This window comes from Lemur catta, chromosome 6, assembly GCF_020740605.2.
Source record: "Lemur catta isolate mLemCat1 chromosome 6, mLemCat1.pri, whole genome shotgun sequence".
Taxonomy (NCBI): domain Eukaryota; kingdom Metazoa; phylum Chordata; class Mammalia; order Primates; family Lemuridae; genus Lemur; species Lemur catta.
Window position 1 is genome coordinate 53130694 of NC_059133.1, and position 12789 is coordinate 53143482.

The 12789-nt window shown below is 50.6% G+C and overlaps 2 protein-coding genes across 3 annotated transcripts; both read right to left on the bottom strand.

Annotated features, from left to right (window-relative positions):
- Positions 1 to 842: 842 nt before the first annotated feature.
- MYL6 (myosin light chain 6) lies at positions 843 to 3962 on the bottom strand. Its single transcript, XM_045553682.1, is given in 7 exon segments — positions 843 to 1036; positions 2100 to 2177; positions 2265 to 2438; positions 2671 to 2814; positions 3665 to 3812; positions 3815 to 3866; positions 3868 to 3962. Coding segments are annotated over 7 exon segments (720 nt in total). The 3' UTR covers positions 843 to 1007.
- Positions 3963 to 4294: 332 nt separating this feature from the next.
- Positions 4295 to 8465, bottom strand: MYL6B (myosin light chain 6B). 2 transcript variants are annotated; one of them, XM_045553680.1, is made up of 8 exons: positions 8260 to 8465; positions 6768 to 7005; positions 6025 to 6052; positions 5685 to 5828; positions 5288 to 5461; positions 4720 to 4797; positions 4550 to 4588; positions 4295 to 4395 (listed from the first exon to the last, which is right to left on the bottom strand). In XM_045553680.1, exons 1-7 carry the CDS (start codon positions 8424 to 8426, stop codon positions 4560 to 4562), a joined length of 858 nt encoding a protein of 285 aa, XP_045409636.1. In that variant the 5' UTR covers positions 8427 to 8465; the 3' UTR covers positions 4295 to 4395; positions 4550 to 4559. The 2 variants fall into 2 exon arrangements, with proteins under 2 accessions (XP_045409636.1, XP_045409635.1); XM_045553679.1 differs by having other exon boundaries at positions 6768 to 6984; positions 8260 to 8445.
- Between the last annotated feature and the right edge of the window lie 4324 nt (positions 8466 to 12789).

Consider the following 12789-nt stretch of genomic DNA (forward strand, 5'->3'; position numbering starts at 1 on the left):
CTCATGTCCCTGTGTTTCTCTTCCTCTGCGTCTTGGCACCTTTCTTCTGTTCAAAGTTTTCTGTAAATTTTCTCTTTCCTTTCCTTTTTTTTTTTTTTTTTTTATAAATTAATTTGCTTTCAGTTCCATCTTGTGGATGCTTTCTGTGTTCTCTTACCTGTGGCTGTCAGGCAGTGGGGCTCGGATGGGAAGGGCATTTACCTGGACTGGAGAGGCAGGCACTCTGCAAGCCTTGGGGCCTAGACACTGACACTGTGCCTCACCACAAAAGGCCAAAGACAGCACAGCTGTCAGGACTGTACTGGTATAGGAGTTGAAGCTCTCACCTGCCCTAAAAATAGCTAACACTTGGAAGAACATTCCTACAAAATGGAGATTTTATACCTTTATCCTTTCAGAAGTAGTGGCTTCGCTCCTTCCCTTTATTAGGGAGGAGGCAGGCCCCTTACCTACTTCTTTTAGCCTTGCCAAGGTGACAGACAGACTCAGGCAGCACTAATATGGCCTGGCTTTAGCTCCAATAAACACTCTCCAGGCCTCCCCACAAAAGGCCTTATTAAATGCTTGGGACAGTAGGGGCTGAGTTTAAGGAGCTGGAGGGCTAAGAGAAGACTCAGCCTGAAATAGGATGGAACAAGGATGGCCAGCCTTGGTCCTACAGGCATTTATAGCTTTTTTAAGTCCCCCAAGGGGTAGCTTTTATAGCAGGGATGAATGGGGTTGTGCTACTATAGGCCCCTCCCCAGCTTTCCTCAGCCTTAGAGTCTGGCTCAGGGCAGAAATCTTCAACCATCTCACCTTCTTCCCTTTTACCCTGGCTCAGGAAGGAAAGTAGAACCAAATTAGGGGCACGGAAAGCAAGTTTATTTGGTGAATGCTGATGGCAAACATTGTCCCAAAGAGATAAGATGGGAAAAGTGCTGTGACCAGAGAGCCTAGGACACCTTCAGACTAGATACAGTCTCACACAGGGAAAGGCACGGGTTCTGGGGTTACTGGGAGCGTCCTCAGCCATTCAGCACCATACGGACGAGTTCTGTGGAAAGGAAAGGAAAGGTGGGGTGAACCTGGGAGCAGGGCTGAGGAGGGGTAGACCAGGGGCCAGGAGACTACAAGACTGCAAAGGTAGCATAAGAGAAGACGTACCCATAGCAACCAACCTTGGGGTCAGTTTGCAGGGGAGCCACCTTGAGTCTGACCAGTTCTCCCTACCCCTAGCTCCCCTCGCACCAGCTGTTAATCCCCCACCCCACCCTGAGCAGTAAGAATACAGCAGAGGCAGAAAAGTTCTCAACTACACCTACAGCTACTGTCAGCCACTGGCGGGAGGAGAGGGCAGAGTTTTGGGTTAGGGTACCTCCAAGCTGCCCAGCAGAGGGAAGAGGAAAGGACTATTCAGCTATAGCAGCAGAATGGGGCAGGCAACCCATACCCCCATGCCAGCTACCCATGCTTCAGGGCCAAAGGATCACCCTAAAGCAACACTGATATGTAGGCTGGTGAGAATTCCCAGACACCAGCACCCAGGGCCCAATAAGCAAAACCAAGTAGGGAGGTACCATACCCCGAGGCTGTCTTCCTCTTTGAGGAATCCCTCCCCTCCCTAAGTCAGCTCCATGCAGAAACATGCCAGAAGAAAGTCAGATGGTAGTAGGGTCCGGGCAAGGGATAGAGAGCACAGGTTGGGATAAAAAAAGAAACACTGGGGAGATCAACTAGAGGAGAGGCTGGGAGGAGCCGTACCCGCCCCACGGGCCCGTCACCCCGACAGGATATGCCTCACAAACGCTGCAGGAAGGAAGAGACATTAATGGTGAAGACAAGACACAGACATGGGGTGAAGGGGTCAGGCGGTGGGGAAATAGGCATTCCATTCCATTTATTTTACTTTCCATTCCTTCCCCACCTTTCACACATCACCCCTCCCCCTTTCCTGTCATACCCACCTGACCTCCCACTCCTGGGCTGGGCCGGGCCCTGCCCCTTGCTTCCTGGCTCCTTTTGGAGCCCAAGTCCAGGGATAGGAAAAGCCCCAAATGCTATACTTGACCCGCTGCATATAGCTGCCTCCTCTGAGAAAGCCCCAATTCACCCCTCACCTTCATAGTTGATACAACCATTGCTGTCCTCATGCCCTGCCACCAGCATCTCGACTTCTTCCTCTGTCATCTTCTCGCCTGCAGAGGGAAAGCATTTTCAGAATTGGGTGACAGGTGAGGTGTATCAGGATGGCACCTCAGCTCAAGGACAGGGCAGAGTCTTACCCAGTGTGACAAGAACATGCCGGATTTCAGCGCCCATGACAGTGCCATTCCCTTCCTTGTCAAACACCCGAAGGCCTTCCACATAATCCTCATAGGTCCCTTGGTCCTTGTTCTTGGCCACAGTCTGCAGCATGGGCAGAAAGTGCTCGAAGTCCAGCACCTTCACATTCATCTCTGCCATAAAAGGAGGTGGAAGTGTCAGGCCAGAGAAGTCACACAAATTCTCAAGATGGGACTATGGGGATCTCAACCGAACAGATGACTCCTCCACAAAGCAGGGAAATCATGGGATTTGCTAATCAAGACATGACTTGCTCAAGTTTGGGGCCTATGAAGATAAAGAGAAGCTCTGAGCTGAAGAACTGTGGGCCCACTACCATACGGAATTGTTCTTGAGGCCCCTCACCGTCACTCTTGGGGTTCCCCAGGACCTTGAGCACCTCGGCGTTGGTGGGGTTCTGGCCCAGGGCCCTCATCACATCCCCACACTGGCTGTACAGGATCTTGCCATCACCTGTTCGGTCAAACAGCTGGAAGGCCTCCTTGAATTCTGAGGATTCAGATGAACATCAGCACTGGGGATGTGGGGGGTAACACAAACCCTACCTCAGAGCTCTGCTACCCATTGAACTTTGATCGTGCTGAGGAAACCAGATATCTGTACACCCAAGTCTCCTAAGAGGGATCCATTTCTCTTCCTCCCAACTCAGGTGTCCCACATAAAAATAGAGCCTTCTTCCGCACCCCTCCTTGGCTGCATGGTTAACATCCATTTACACACCCCCTCTGCCTGCAGCTGGCCTGCCCAACCTCTGTACTACCTCACCACTCAGCAGGAATTTGCCACCGCCCAGTCTCAGTCCTGTCCTTATAAGGAAGTGGCAGCAGCACTGGGACTGGGGTCATCCCAGCTTGCCACTTCCCACCCCTCCAGTATAGCGACCTTCCAGAGGATAGGGCTACAAAGTCCTATCCTTAGCAAACTCTCCTGTCCCCATATTCACAAAATATCAGGTCACTGCTCTTTACAGTCTTCACAATTTCAAGCTGGGGAGAGGAAGAGTTATCACAGGAGGTGAGAAGAAGCAGAAGTAGCTGATTAAGGGACAGAGGAGCACAGGCAGCTTAATACACTCTCCCCACACCCCACAACAGCAGGCATTAGGTGACCAAGTTGTCTCACATACCCACACCACCTAAAACTCACCCAGTGCTTGGGGTTCACGTCTAGAGTGAAAGGAGAGGTAGGAAGAAAGAGTGAGAAAAGAAAATGGAGGATCCAGAAGGAAGAGGGAATCCGGGGGTACTCTCATGGGGGTGCTAAAGAGATGACAAGTTAAGGCCAGATGGGGTGTCCCTCTCCTTAAGGGTAACCTCAGTGGGGGTTAGAAACTACCTACCTGCAGTCTGGTCCTCGGTGAAGTCACACTGCTCAGGGAAGAGAGTAGTGGTCAGCATCTGAACTCCACTCCCCCAAGCTTCTATCCCCAGTCCCACAAACTGAACAACAAACTCCTGCTCTAGGATGGGGACTCGCTTCGCAGCAGGACAGGGCCCCAGAATTTCCAACACCACCTCTAACCTTCCAAGCCCTCAGGTTCCTCTTCCCCCCACACCTTCGTTCCCCTTGCCCCCACCCGTGCCTTCCCGCCTCTCGCCCCCAATCCCGCTCATCTCCCACGTCGCAAGCCCCACCATCTTGACTCTTCAGCTCCGCGGGACCTTTTCCTGCAGTAATGGCTCCGACTCCAGGCCCAACCCTAGTCTTAGTACGTCCCACAGACGTCGCCCTCGGCTGATTCAGCCAATAGGAGCCCTGGTCTGGCTTGACGCAAATGGTTGCTACATTAGTAGTGAGGTGGGCGGGGCCCGACGTGGTGCTTTTCTCCAGAATAGCCCTACCTGGGCACGCAAACCTCACAGCTGGAGGCGGTGGGGGTGGAGCGCAATGAATCCGCTCCTTTAACAGGGGAAAGATCAAAGGAGCCTCCCTCCCCACCCCGACCTCTTAAGAAAACAGCAGTCTGAGACCAAGGGAGGAACCGTGTCTTTATTTTGAAACAATAGGTGGCCTCCTAGTGGCTGGAACGTGCTTCCGCCTGCAGGGGCCGGGTGACCGACCCCACTCGATCTGTGGAAAAAAATGAAAGTTGCCAAGCCCTGGCGCTTGCTAAGCAACCCAACAGGAAAATGCACTCCCCTGCTTTTCTCCGCTGGCTGAGGGAAGGGAGAGAGACTTGCTTCTCAAGATGGGGTGAGGGGGTGAGAGGGTGGGAGGGCCCTACCTGTTAGAGCTCAGACGCTTAGGATGTGCTTCAGGAAGGCTGCAGAGAGAGGTGGCAAGAGGGGCTTCAGAGGCGGGCCTTTGACCAGGTAATCCAGGGTGCCCCCGCCCCCACGTGGCGCAATGCCGGCTCCCCTCGTCCCTGGCCCTTCTGCTCCTCTGGCCCCTTACCCTCGTAGTTGATGCAGCCATTGCTGTCCTCATGTCCTGCTAGAACAGTCTCCACCTCCTCCTCAGTCATCTTCTCTCCTGAACCCCAGACACAGGCGTTTGACCTCTGCCTTCCCTCCCTCATCCACCCAAGGGCCATATTCTTCAGGGTGGTACCTCCTCTTTTCCCATCCTGGAGACTTCCCATAACCACAGCCCCCAAGGGAATCCTCCCCGGTAATGGATGCCTCTTGCTTTTCGTTTTGTCTTGGTACTGGAGCACACTTTTAACGGTCAAGGAAACTGAATCCCAGAGGGTTAAGAGACTTGTACCAGATCACAGAACACAAGCATCTATTCCAAAACAAAAATTTGGGTCACCCACCTCATCCCCTTTCTTCTGTCCTTTAGGAGGCACTTTAGCCTCTGGAGGAGCAAGTCCTTCAGCTTCTGCTCCCATGGCTGGGCCCTTCTCAGTCTCCTGCCCATGACCTGCAGGACAGTAATCCCCTCCCCCTGGCCAATCTCCTTCCTAGTCCACTCTCCCCCTCCTGCCCCCACCCCAAAGGAGTTCTGGTCCCTGCCTCACCCAGGGTGGTGAGAACGTGTCTGAGCTCTGCTCCCATGACTTTGCCATTCCCCTCCTTATCAAATACGCGAAGCCCCTCCAAGTAGTCTTCATATGTGCCTTGGTCCCGGTTCTTAGCCACTGCCTGAAGCATGGGCAGGAAAGTCTCAAAGTCCACACGCTTGGACTTCAGCTCTGGAAGTTAAAGAAATGAGAGAGAAGTCACTGTGGTATCACCTAGGTCCCAGTTTCCACCCCTACCACAATAACATTCATCTTGTTAGAAAAACAATCAGAATGTTTTTCTGCCCCTGTGACAGTTTTGAAGTCCCGAGATCCACCCTAGCATCCTTTGTCAGCTTACCAACATCTCACCATTGAAAACTGAAAACCTGCATTGTTCCAAGGGTCCTCTCACCGTCACTCTTGGGGTTCCCCAGGACCCTGAGCACCTCGGCGTTGGTAGGGTTCTGGCCCAGAGCCCTCATCACATCCCCACACTGGCTGTACAGGATCTTGCCATCCCCTACTCGGTCAAACAGCTCAAAGGCCTCTTTGAACTCTGAGGTATAAGAAGAGGTCAGTGTTAACAAGGGGTTCCCACCACCCCCAGACAGAAGGAAGGTTCAGAAACCATAAGGGAGGAAAAGAAGACTATTGTGGAAGTTTCAAGGACAGGAATAGGGTTAGGGGAATAGAAAGGATCTGACTGGGACTTGGGACTGGACAGTGGGCTTAGGGGACCAGCTTCTCCTCACCCTCCAGCTGGTCCTTGTTAAACTCGATCTGTGGAAGAAAAGAGCAGGTGGGGAGAGATGACAGGGCTTATTCAATCCCTCTCCAGCACTCCTCCCAAACCAACTGGCAGCCACTTCTGGGGAGGGGCTCAGAAGGACCAGGCTGGGAGCCCAGCCACCTCAGTCCCATTCCCAGCTCTGGGCTTTGGGAGAATCCCAAGAGGAGGAATTATAGGGGGGGAGGGTTTCCTGGGAACAGGGTTAATCCCATGCCACCTGTTCCCCTCCCTCCACTGCCCTGAGCCCTGCATCCCTCACATAACTGGGGGCTGAACAAAGGCTAAATTTACCCCTGGCCCCCAGCTGTGATTGTCTAACAAGTCTGTCCTCTTCAGCCTCCCCTCCTGGGGTTCAGGGATACAGCCTTGTGAGTTGAACCACCAGCCAGGGCAGGCAGCAGCTCTCTTCCCTTCACCTTGAAACCCTCCTCAGAACCCAGGTGTTCCCCATCTCAGAGTCCCTCCTCCAGCAGGGGGTGAGTGTATAAGTGCATATACATAAGTATTAGAGGGAGAGAACAGCAGAGACAACAGTGGTTCCCCATAAGTCTGGAAGCTTCCAAATGGGAGACTAAAGGGAACCCCCCAATCCAATCCCGGTGCTCATTGATTCTCTACCTTCTAGATGCTCCCTAATCCCGTAGGCTGTATTCGCACCAACAAACCCCCACTCCCAAAGTCTATCTTTACTTTCCGGCGACTCACCACCACTTTGGAGAGATCGATAGGGGGCTCCTTGGTTTTCTCAGGGGCCTGGGGAACAGCTGGCTCAGCCTTGGTCTTGACTGGAGGGGCCCCTGCTGCTGGCTTGGCAGCAGGCTTGGAGATGGAGGGCCCTGCTGGTTTCTTCACGGGAACATCCTTCTTGGGAGGCATGATGTCCGGTGGCCAAAGGACAGTGTGCCGATGGGGGCACCCATCTCTGTTTAAATAGCCAGGGAGCCTGGGATGTCAAGGGGCGGGGGCAGGGGCAGGGAGCCAGTTGGCGGTGGCGAGGATGAGGTAGAGGAGAGATATGCCCGCCTGCCCTCACACCCCTGGCTTCCTATGGCTCAGGACTCCTGCCCCAAGGTCTTCTTCCCTCTGTCCACTCCTCCCCAAAGGGTGGCCAGAACAACGTTCCCTCTGGGGGCAGAAGGAGGAAGCCAGAGACTGCCCAGAATGGAGGAGTTAACCTCCGGGGTGAAGATAGGATGCTTGCCAGTGACAGACAGAGGTGAGGCAAAGGAGGGGATCCAACAGCTTTAGACTCTGGAAGGGCCAGGAAGGGGTGAGGGGTTTAGGGAGGCTTGTGTGAACTGGGATAAGTTAAAGTGGGGTCTGGAAGCCGTGAAAGGTAAAAAAAACAAAAACAAGCAGCTCATCCATCCAATCCCTCCACCACCCTTCGACTGTGGGTGAGGTTAACCCCACAGTCTACTAATCCCCAATACTTGTAGTCCCTAGGCCCCCACCCAGCTCAGAACTGGAACTGCACAGTATAAAGAAAGAACAGTAATAGAAAGGGGAGTGTGACATTCCCTGTTGTCTCCTATACCCAGTGTTGTTTAGGGGTGGGAGTAGGGAGAAAGATCGGGTTTAACGCCCACTACCCATGTTTCCAAGGAAGGAACTTTTTTCCACAAGCCCATGGTCATTCGAGTCAAACAAAAGGTAACGCTCTTTCTGAGCCTTCAGAGACCCCGTGTGGTGGCACCTGGTGGGGTAAGAGCCGGCTCTGGGAGACAAAGGGCCTAAATTCTGTAATCCGAATGGATGTGGGAGCTCCTATGGCCTCCATGAGTACCCACCAGCCAACCAGGGGTACAATAAAAACCCTGACTCAGGCGCCAGGTCAAAAACCTTGCTAGAGGAGCTGGAGGAGGGTCCAACTGGGGGGCATTTGGGAGTGGGGAGGGGGGTTGCTGGCTACTTCTGTCCTGGGGGGAAGAGAAAGGGAGCATTTAGGTAGCATTCTGAGGAAGACAGCAGTGATTCCACTAAGGCCCTGGGGTTCAGAAAGTTAATACTAGGTCTCCCATTCGCAAAAAAAAGCGTCTGAATCTGATTACTGCAAATTGTCCGATTTTGCGAAAATCAGGAATCATTCCTCCCGCGGGAAATACCTCTCTCTCTTTTTCACACACACACACACACACACACACACACCCTCTAAATCTTAGAGAAAAGCGGTCCTCCCCAGCCTCCAAAAACTCACCCTGCAGGGTCCGGGTATGAGGCGGGGGCGGGTCGCGGCTCGGCCCCCTGCCCTGAAGGGTTAAATCTGGCGGCCGTGGAGCACGCCGGGAGTCGTAGTCCCCGCGCGCCCGCGGGCTCACGGGAAACGCCGCTCCCCAGCGCGAAGCCCGCGCGGCGCGGGGACATCCGGCCTCTCGCCCCAGTTGGTGACTCAGGCTCTTTCCAGTGTGGTTTTTGTCCCGGAACTGAAAGGCCATGAGCAATTTACAATCCGCCTTAACCCTAAAGCCCTCCGGGCCCTTCCTAGATTTCCCTCTTAGGCCTGGTAATGTTCACGTTTAGTGGGGGCGGGGATATTCTCCTGGATCCACTGGGGAGAGAACTCGGAACCAGGGGAAATGCTGAAGCTGGGGCAGCATGGAGGTCAGCACTTACTGCGCGGGGAGAGTGGCTGCGGACGCTTGCTTCCTCTCGCGGTTCGGTAGAAAGAAAACAGACCATTGAGTTACTGTGTGGCTTGGAGCAGTAACTTCCAACGTTTTTGGTTTTTTTTTGAGACAGAGTCTTGCTCTGTTGCCCGGGCTAGAGTGAGTGCGGTGGCGTCTGCCTAGCTCACAGCAACCTCAAACTCCTGGGCTTAAACGATCCTCCTGCCTCAGCCCCCCGAGTAGCTGGGACGACAGGCATGCGCCACCGTGCCCGGCTAATTTTTCATATATATTTTTTTAATTGGCCAGATAATTTCTTTCTATTTTTAGTAGAGACGTGGGCGGGGGTCTCGCTCTTGCTCAGGCTGGTCTCGAACTCCTGACCTCGAGCGATCCACCCGCCACGGCCTCCCATAGAGCTAGGATTACAGGCGTGAGCCACCGCGCCCGGCCACTTCCAAAGTTTTTGACTTTTTGAAATGAGCTGCTCGCTAAAGTAAAATATTAAGATTTTGCAATGAAGCTCAGTTACCTGCCCCAGTCTCTTCAGGTTGAGGCTTCTCCATCTTGTGGCCGCGTATGCGCCTTCTTCCCCGGTCTTTATAGGTCCGGGAACGGAGAGCGCAGGGCTTTCAGCTCTTCATGCAGAGACACCTGTGCCCAGCTTTGGCGTTCACTCATTCCCACAGGCGTTTATCAAAGATCTCTGCGCTGGGAGAGAACCAGCCGGGCCGGGGCCACCTTCATTGACTAGATCAGTAAATGCCTTGCCGGTGCACCTCGTGTTGGAGGCTTGGGCTACACCGGTGTGCAAGGATAGAGTAGAAAACCCGCGCGAGGTCAGGATGGTGAGGCCTAAGTAAACTTTGTGGGCTGTAAGTGACGTTCGCTGGTTGGGAAAAGCTTTTCAGAACAGTAAAATTGTACAACAGAAATAACGACAATGGTGAAGTTAGCAACTATTCCTAGAGGCTGCCACAAATTAGGTACTGATGAAGGGGCTAAATTATCTCAAAGAGGCAGCACATGGGATGCTAAAAAGTACGGGCTCAGACCCAGCTTGCTCAGATTTGAATTCTGGTTCTGCCAAGTACTGGCTGGTAACCTCCAGCATGTTTAGTTCTTTCTCTAGGCCTCAGTTACCCCATCTGTAAAATAAAGATACTAGTACCTATCTCATAGGGCTGTTGGGAGAATTAGATGTGATAATATTTGTAAAGTAGAATAGGCCTGGCTCCGCGTAAATGCTACTTACGTGTTTGTTAAACAAATCTCTTTTAATATTCCCAACATACGAGGTTGGAGGTCTTTTCCCCACTTTATGTCCATGAAGGATCAGTAGGTGTGAAGAGATGGAGAAGAAGGAAAACATTTCTTATAAGTGGTTACAAGACAGGGGAAGGGCCATATCACAGATGCCTTTTTGTGTCTTTCATCACTTCTACAGAAGTTGATTTCAAAAATGTGGTGGTAGTTTTTTTTTTTTTTTGTCTTTTTTCCCCCTATCTAGAGCCCACTTTTGGCACTTTGCCAAGTATGAGCAGTTATGGCATCAGCTGACTTTTTAGCATTTTTTTCTCAAAAGACAAGTTATGCAAGGAAAAGAGATGAAAACCCTTGGCAAATACAGATTGGAGGACTCTGCATTTTCTGGCCCATCCCTGTCCTTTTTTTTTTTGAGACAGAGTCTCACTCTGTTGCTGGGGCTACAGTGCCATGGCGCCAGCCTAGCTCACAGCAACCTCAAATGCCTGGGCTCAAGCAATCCTCCTGCCTCAGCCTCCCAAACAGCTGGGACTATATGTGCACGCAACCACGCCCGGCTCTTTTTTTTTTCCTTCTATTTTTTTAGTAGAGATGTGGTCTCTTGCTCAGGCTGGTCTCGAACTCCTGACCTCAAGTGATCCTCCTGCCTCAGCCTCCCAGAGTGCTAGGATTACAAGTGTGAGCCACCTTACCCAGCCTCCATCACTGTCTTTTAATCATAAATAAGACAAACTGGATTGAACATGAGCTCAACTGGGCATATGTGATTTTTACATCATGTATGTGGATGATCTGGGAGAAATGCTATCTCTCCTGTCTCCCCTCCCTACCTGGTATGTGATTTGTATGTTCTTAGAGATTGTATATTCTAATATTAATTTGAACACAAAATAATTAGGAAGGGTGCATCTCTAAAGGAAAAAGAAATGATAAATTAAAAACCCAGCTGAACAATTTTTGGAATTAACATGGCTCTTCAGTAACTTGAATAATTGTGGGTTCACCCTGTATAGCTTACATCGCTCTTTAAACACTAGCTAATTATGTGTTAAGATGGAGAATAGCTTAGGTAGTGAGAACACTTTCCTGAGTAAATGGGAAAGAATTAGGAAAGATAACAGTCATCTGGCATTTGTTTTTATAGACAGGGTCTTACTCTGTTGCCCAGGCTGGCGTATAGTGGCACAATCATAGCTCACTGCAACCTCAAACTCCTGGCCTCAGGCAAAACTCCTCCTGCCTCAGCCTCCTGAATAGCTGGGACTACAGGCACATGCCACCACACCTGGCTAATTTTAATGTTTATTACCTCTGGCATTTTGACCAGAAAGTTGTACCAGTGGTAGCCTGTAGCTAAAAGAAGAAGGAGAACGAGGATGTCTTGTGATGTACAGGTAGTTTATAATCCTTTTCAAGTCGTTTTTATAGACCTGTACTGGATGTAAGTATAAACGGAAAAGTTTTATGGTAAATAACGTTAGTTTCATTTTTGTAATGTTCTAAAACAGTGGTTCACAGACTTAGTTCTTCAGAATCTCCTGGGAGCTTTGTAAGCAGACAGACTTCCAGACTGTCTCCCTAAAGATTCTGATTCTAGGTCTGTATTGGGACCTGGGAATCTTTTTGAAATATTTTTAGCCTGCTAGAAAGCACGTAGAGCAAACTACCAAACACACAGCTTTAATAAATAGAGTGATCTTTTGAAAATGTACATCTGATCGTGTCATCTCCCTACTACTTAAAATCCTTCCACATGTTTTGATAAAAACTAAATCCTTACAGTGGCCCACAAAAACTGGCACAGTTTTAAACACTCTTTCCCTATACTAGCCATTCTTATAGCTTTCAGATCTTCAAAAGTGTCCTATGTCCTCATTGCTCAGGTTGTTCCCTTTGTCTTTTATCCTCCCACCCCCAACACACTGTATTTTTAGACACTGCCTAGTACATATGAAGTCCTCAAATACTTATGGAATGAATGGATATCTGGGTGAAAGGGAAGAGTCAAGGATGAACACTGGTAGTAGTAAGTTGATGGGGGGGGCAGTGGAGAGGTTGGAGATTCAAGGGATTAAGGGAGTTCCCATTTATTGAACTCTGATTTTTACCCTGAAGAAGGGGTGAGGTTTTTTGATTTGCTAAAAGAGAAGGTAGGAGAAGGTAACTTGAGAAAGTAGTATATATTTGAAGTAGGTGCTGTGAAAGATGGAAGATGGCTTACAGGGGACCCAGTCATAAATAGTCATTTGGCAAATAGTTACCTAGTGCCTGCTCTGCTGGGCACATGAGCTTGCTGAGCAGCATGGAGGGTGGGTGCAATGAGAAATCATGAATTTGTAACAGTGCCAATCCACAAGGTAGTGATTTCTTCTTCCAGCAGTACTTACCTGTGAGGGCAGTTGAGCCAGAGAAAACACCTGAAATGGTAATGGGCTGTAGTTCTGTGGAGTAGAGATGATAGATGAACATGAGATCAAGGGAGCTGAGATTCTGGGTAAAAGAGGATCTCTGATCCAGGCCAGATAGAGGGGCAAATATAGAGGAGTAGGCTATTAGATTGAAAAAATATGGGAAGTCATCAGGGGCTGAAGTCTTGATGAGGTTGAAGAAAAAATGAGACGGTTGGATATCTCAGAGTTGTAGTTGGAGAAAATAGTGCATTTGAGATTAAAATTTTTAAGAATATAGGTCGGGCGCGGTGGCTCACGCCTGTAATCCTAGCACTCTGGGAGGCCGAGGCAGAAGGATCGCTCGAGGTCAGGAGTTTGAGACCAGCCTGAGTGAGACCCCGTCTCTACTGAAAATAGAAAGAAATTATCTGGCCAACTAAAATATATATAGAAAAAATTAGCCGG

Excerpts from the sequence above, each read along its gene's own strand:
- MYL6B (XM_045553680.1), bottom strand. The coding sequence starts at position 8,426 with ATGTCCCCGCGCCGCGCGGGCTTCGCGCTGGGGAGCGGCGTTTCCCGT. Across the intron at positions 6,053-6,767 it reads TCGATCTCTCCAAAGTGGTG|ATCGAGTTTAACAAGGACCA; the intron begins GTGAGTCGCCGG and ends TTTCTTCCACAG. Across the intron at positions 4,798-5,287 it reads ACACGTTCTCACCACCCTGG|GAGAGAAGATGACTGAGGAG; the intron begins GTGAGGCAGGGA and ends TCTGGGGTTCAG.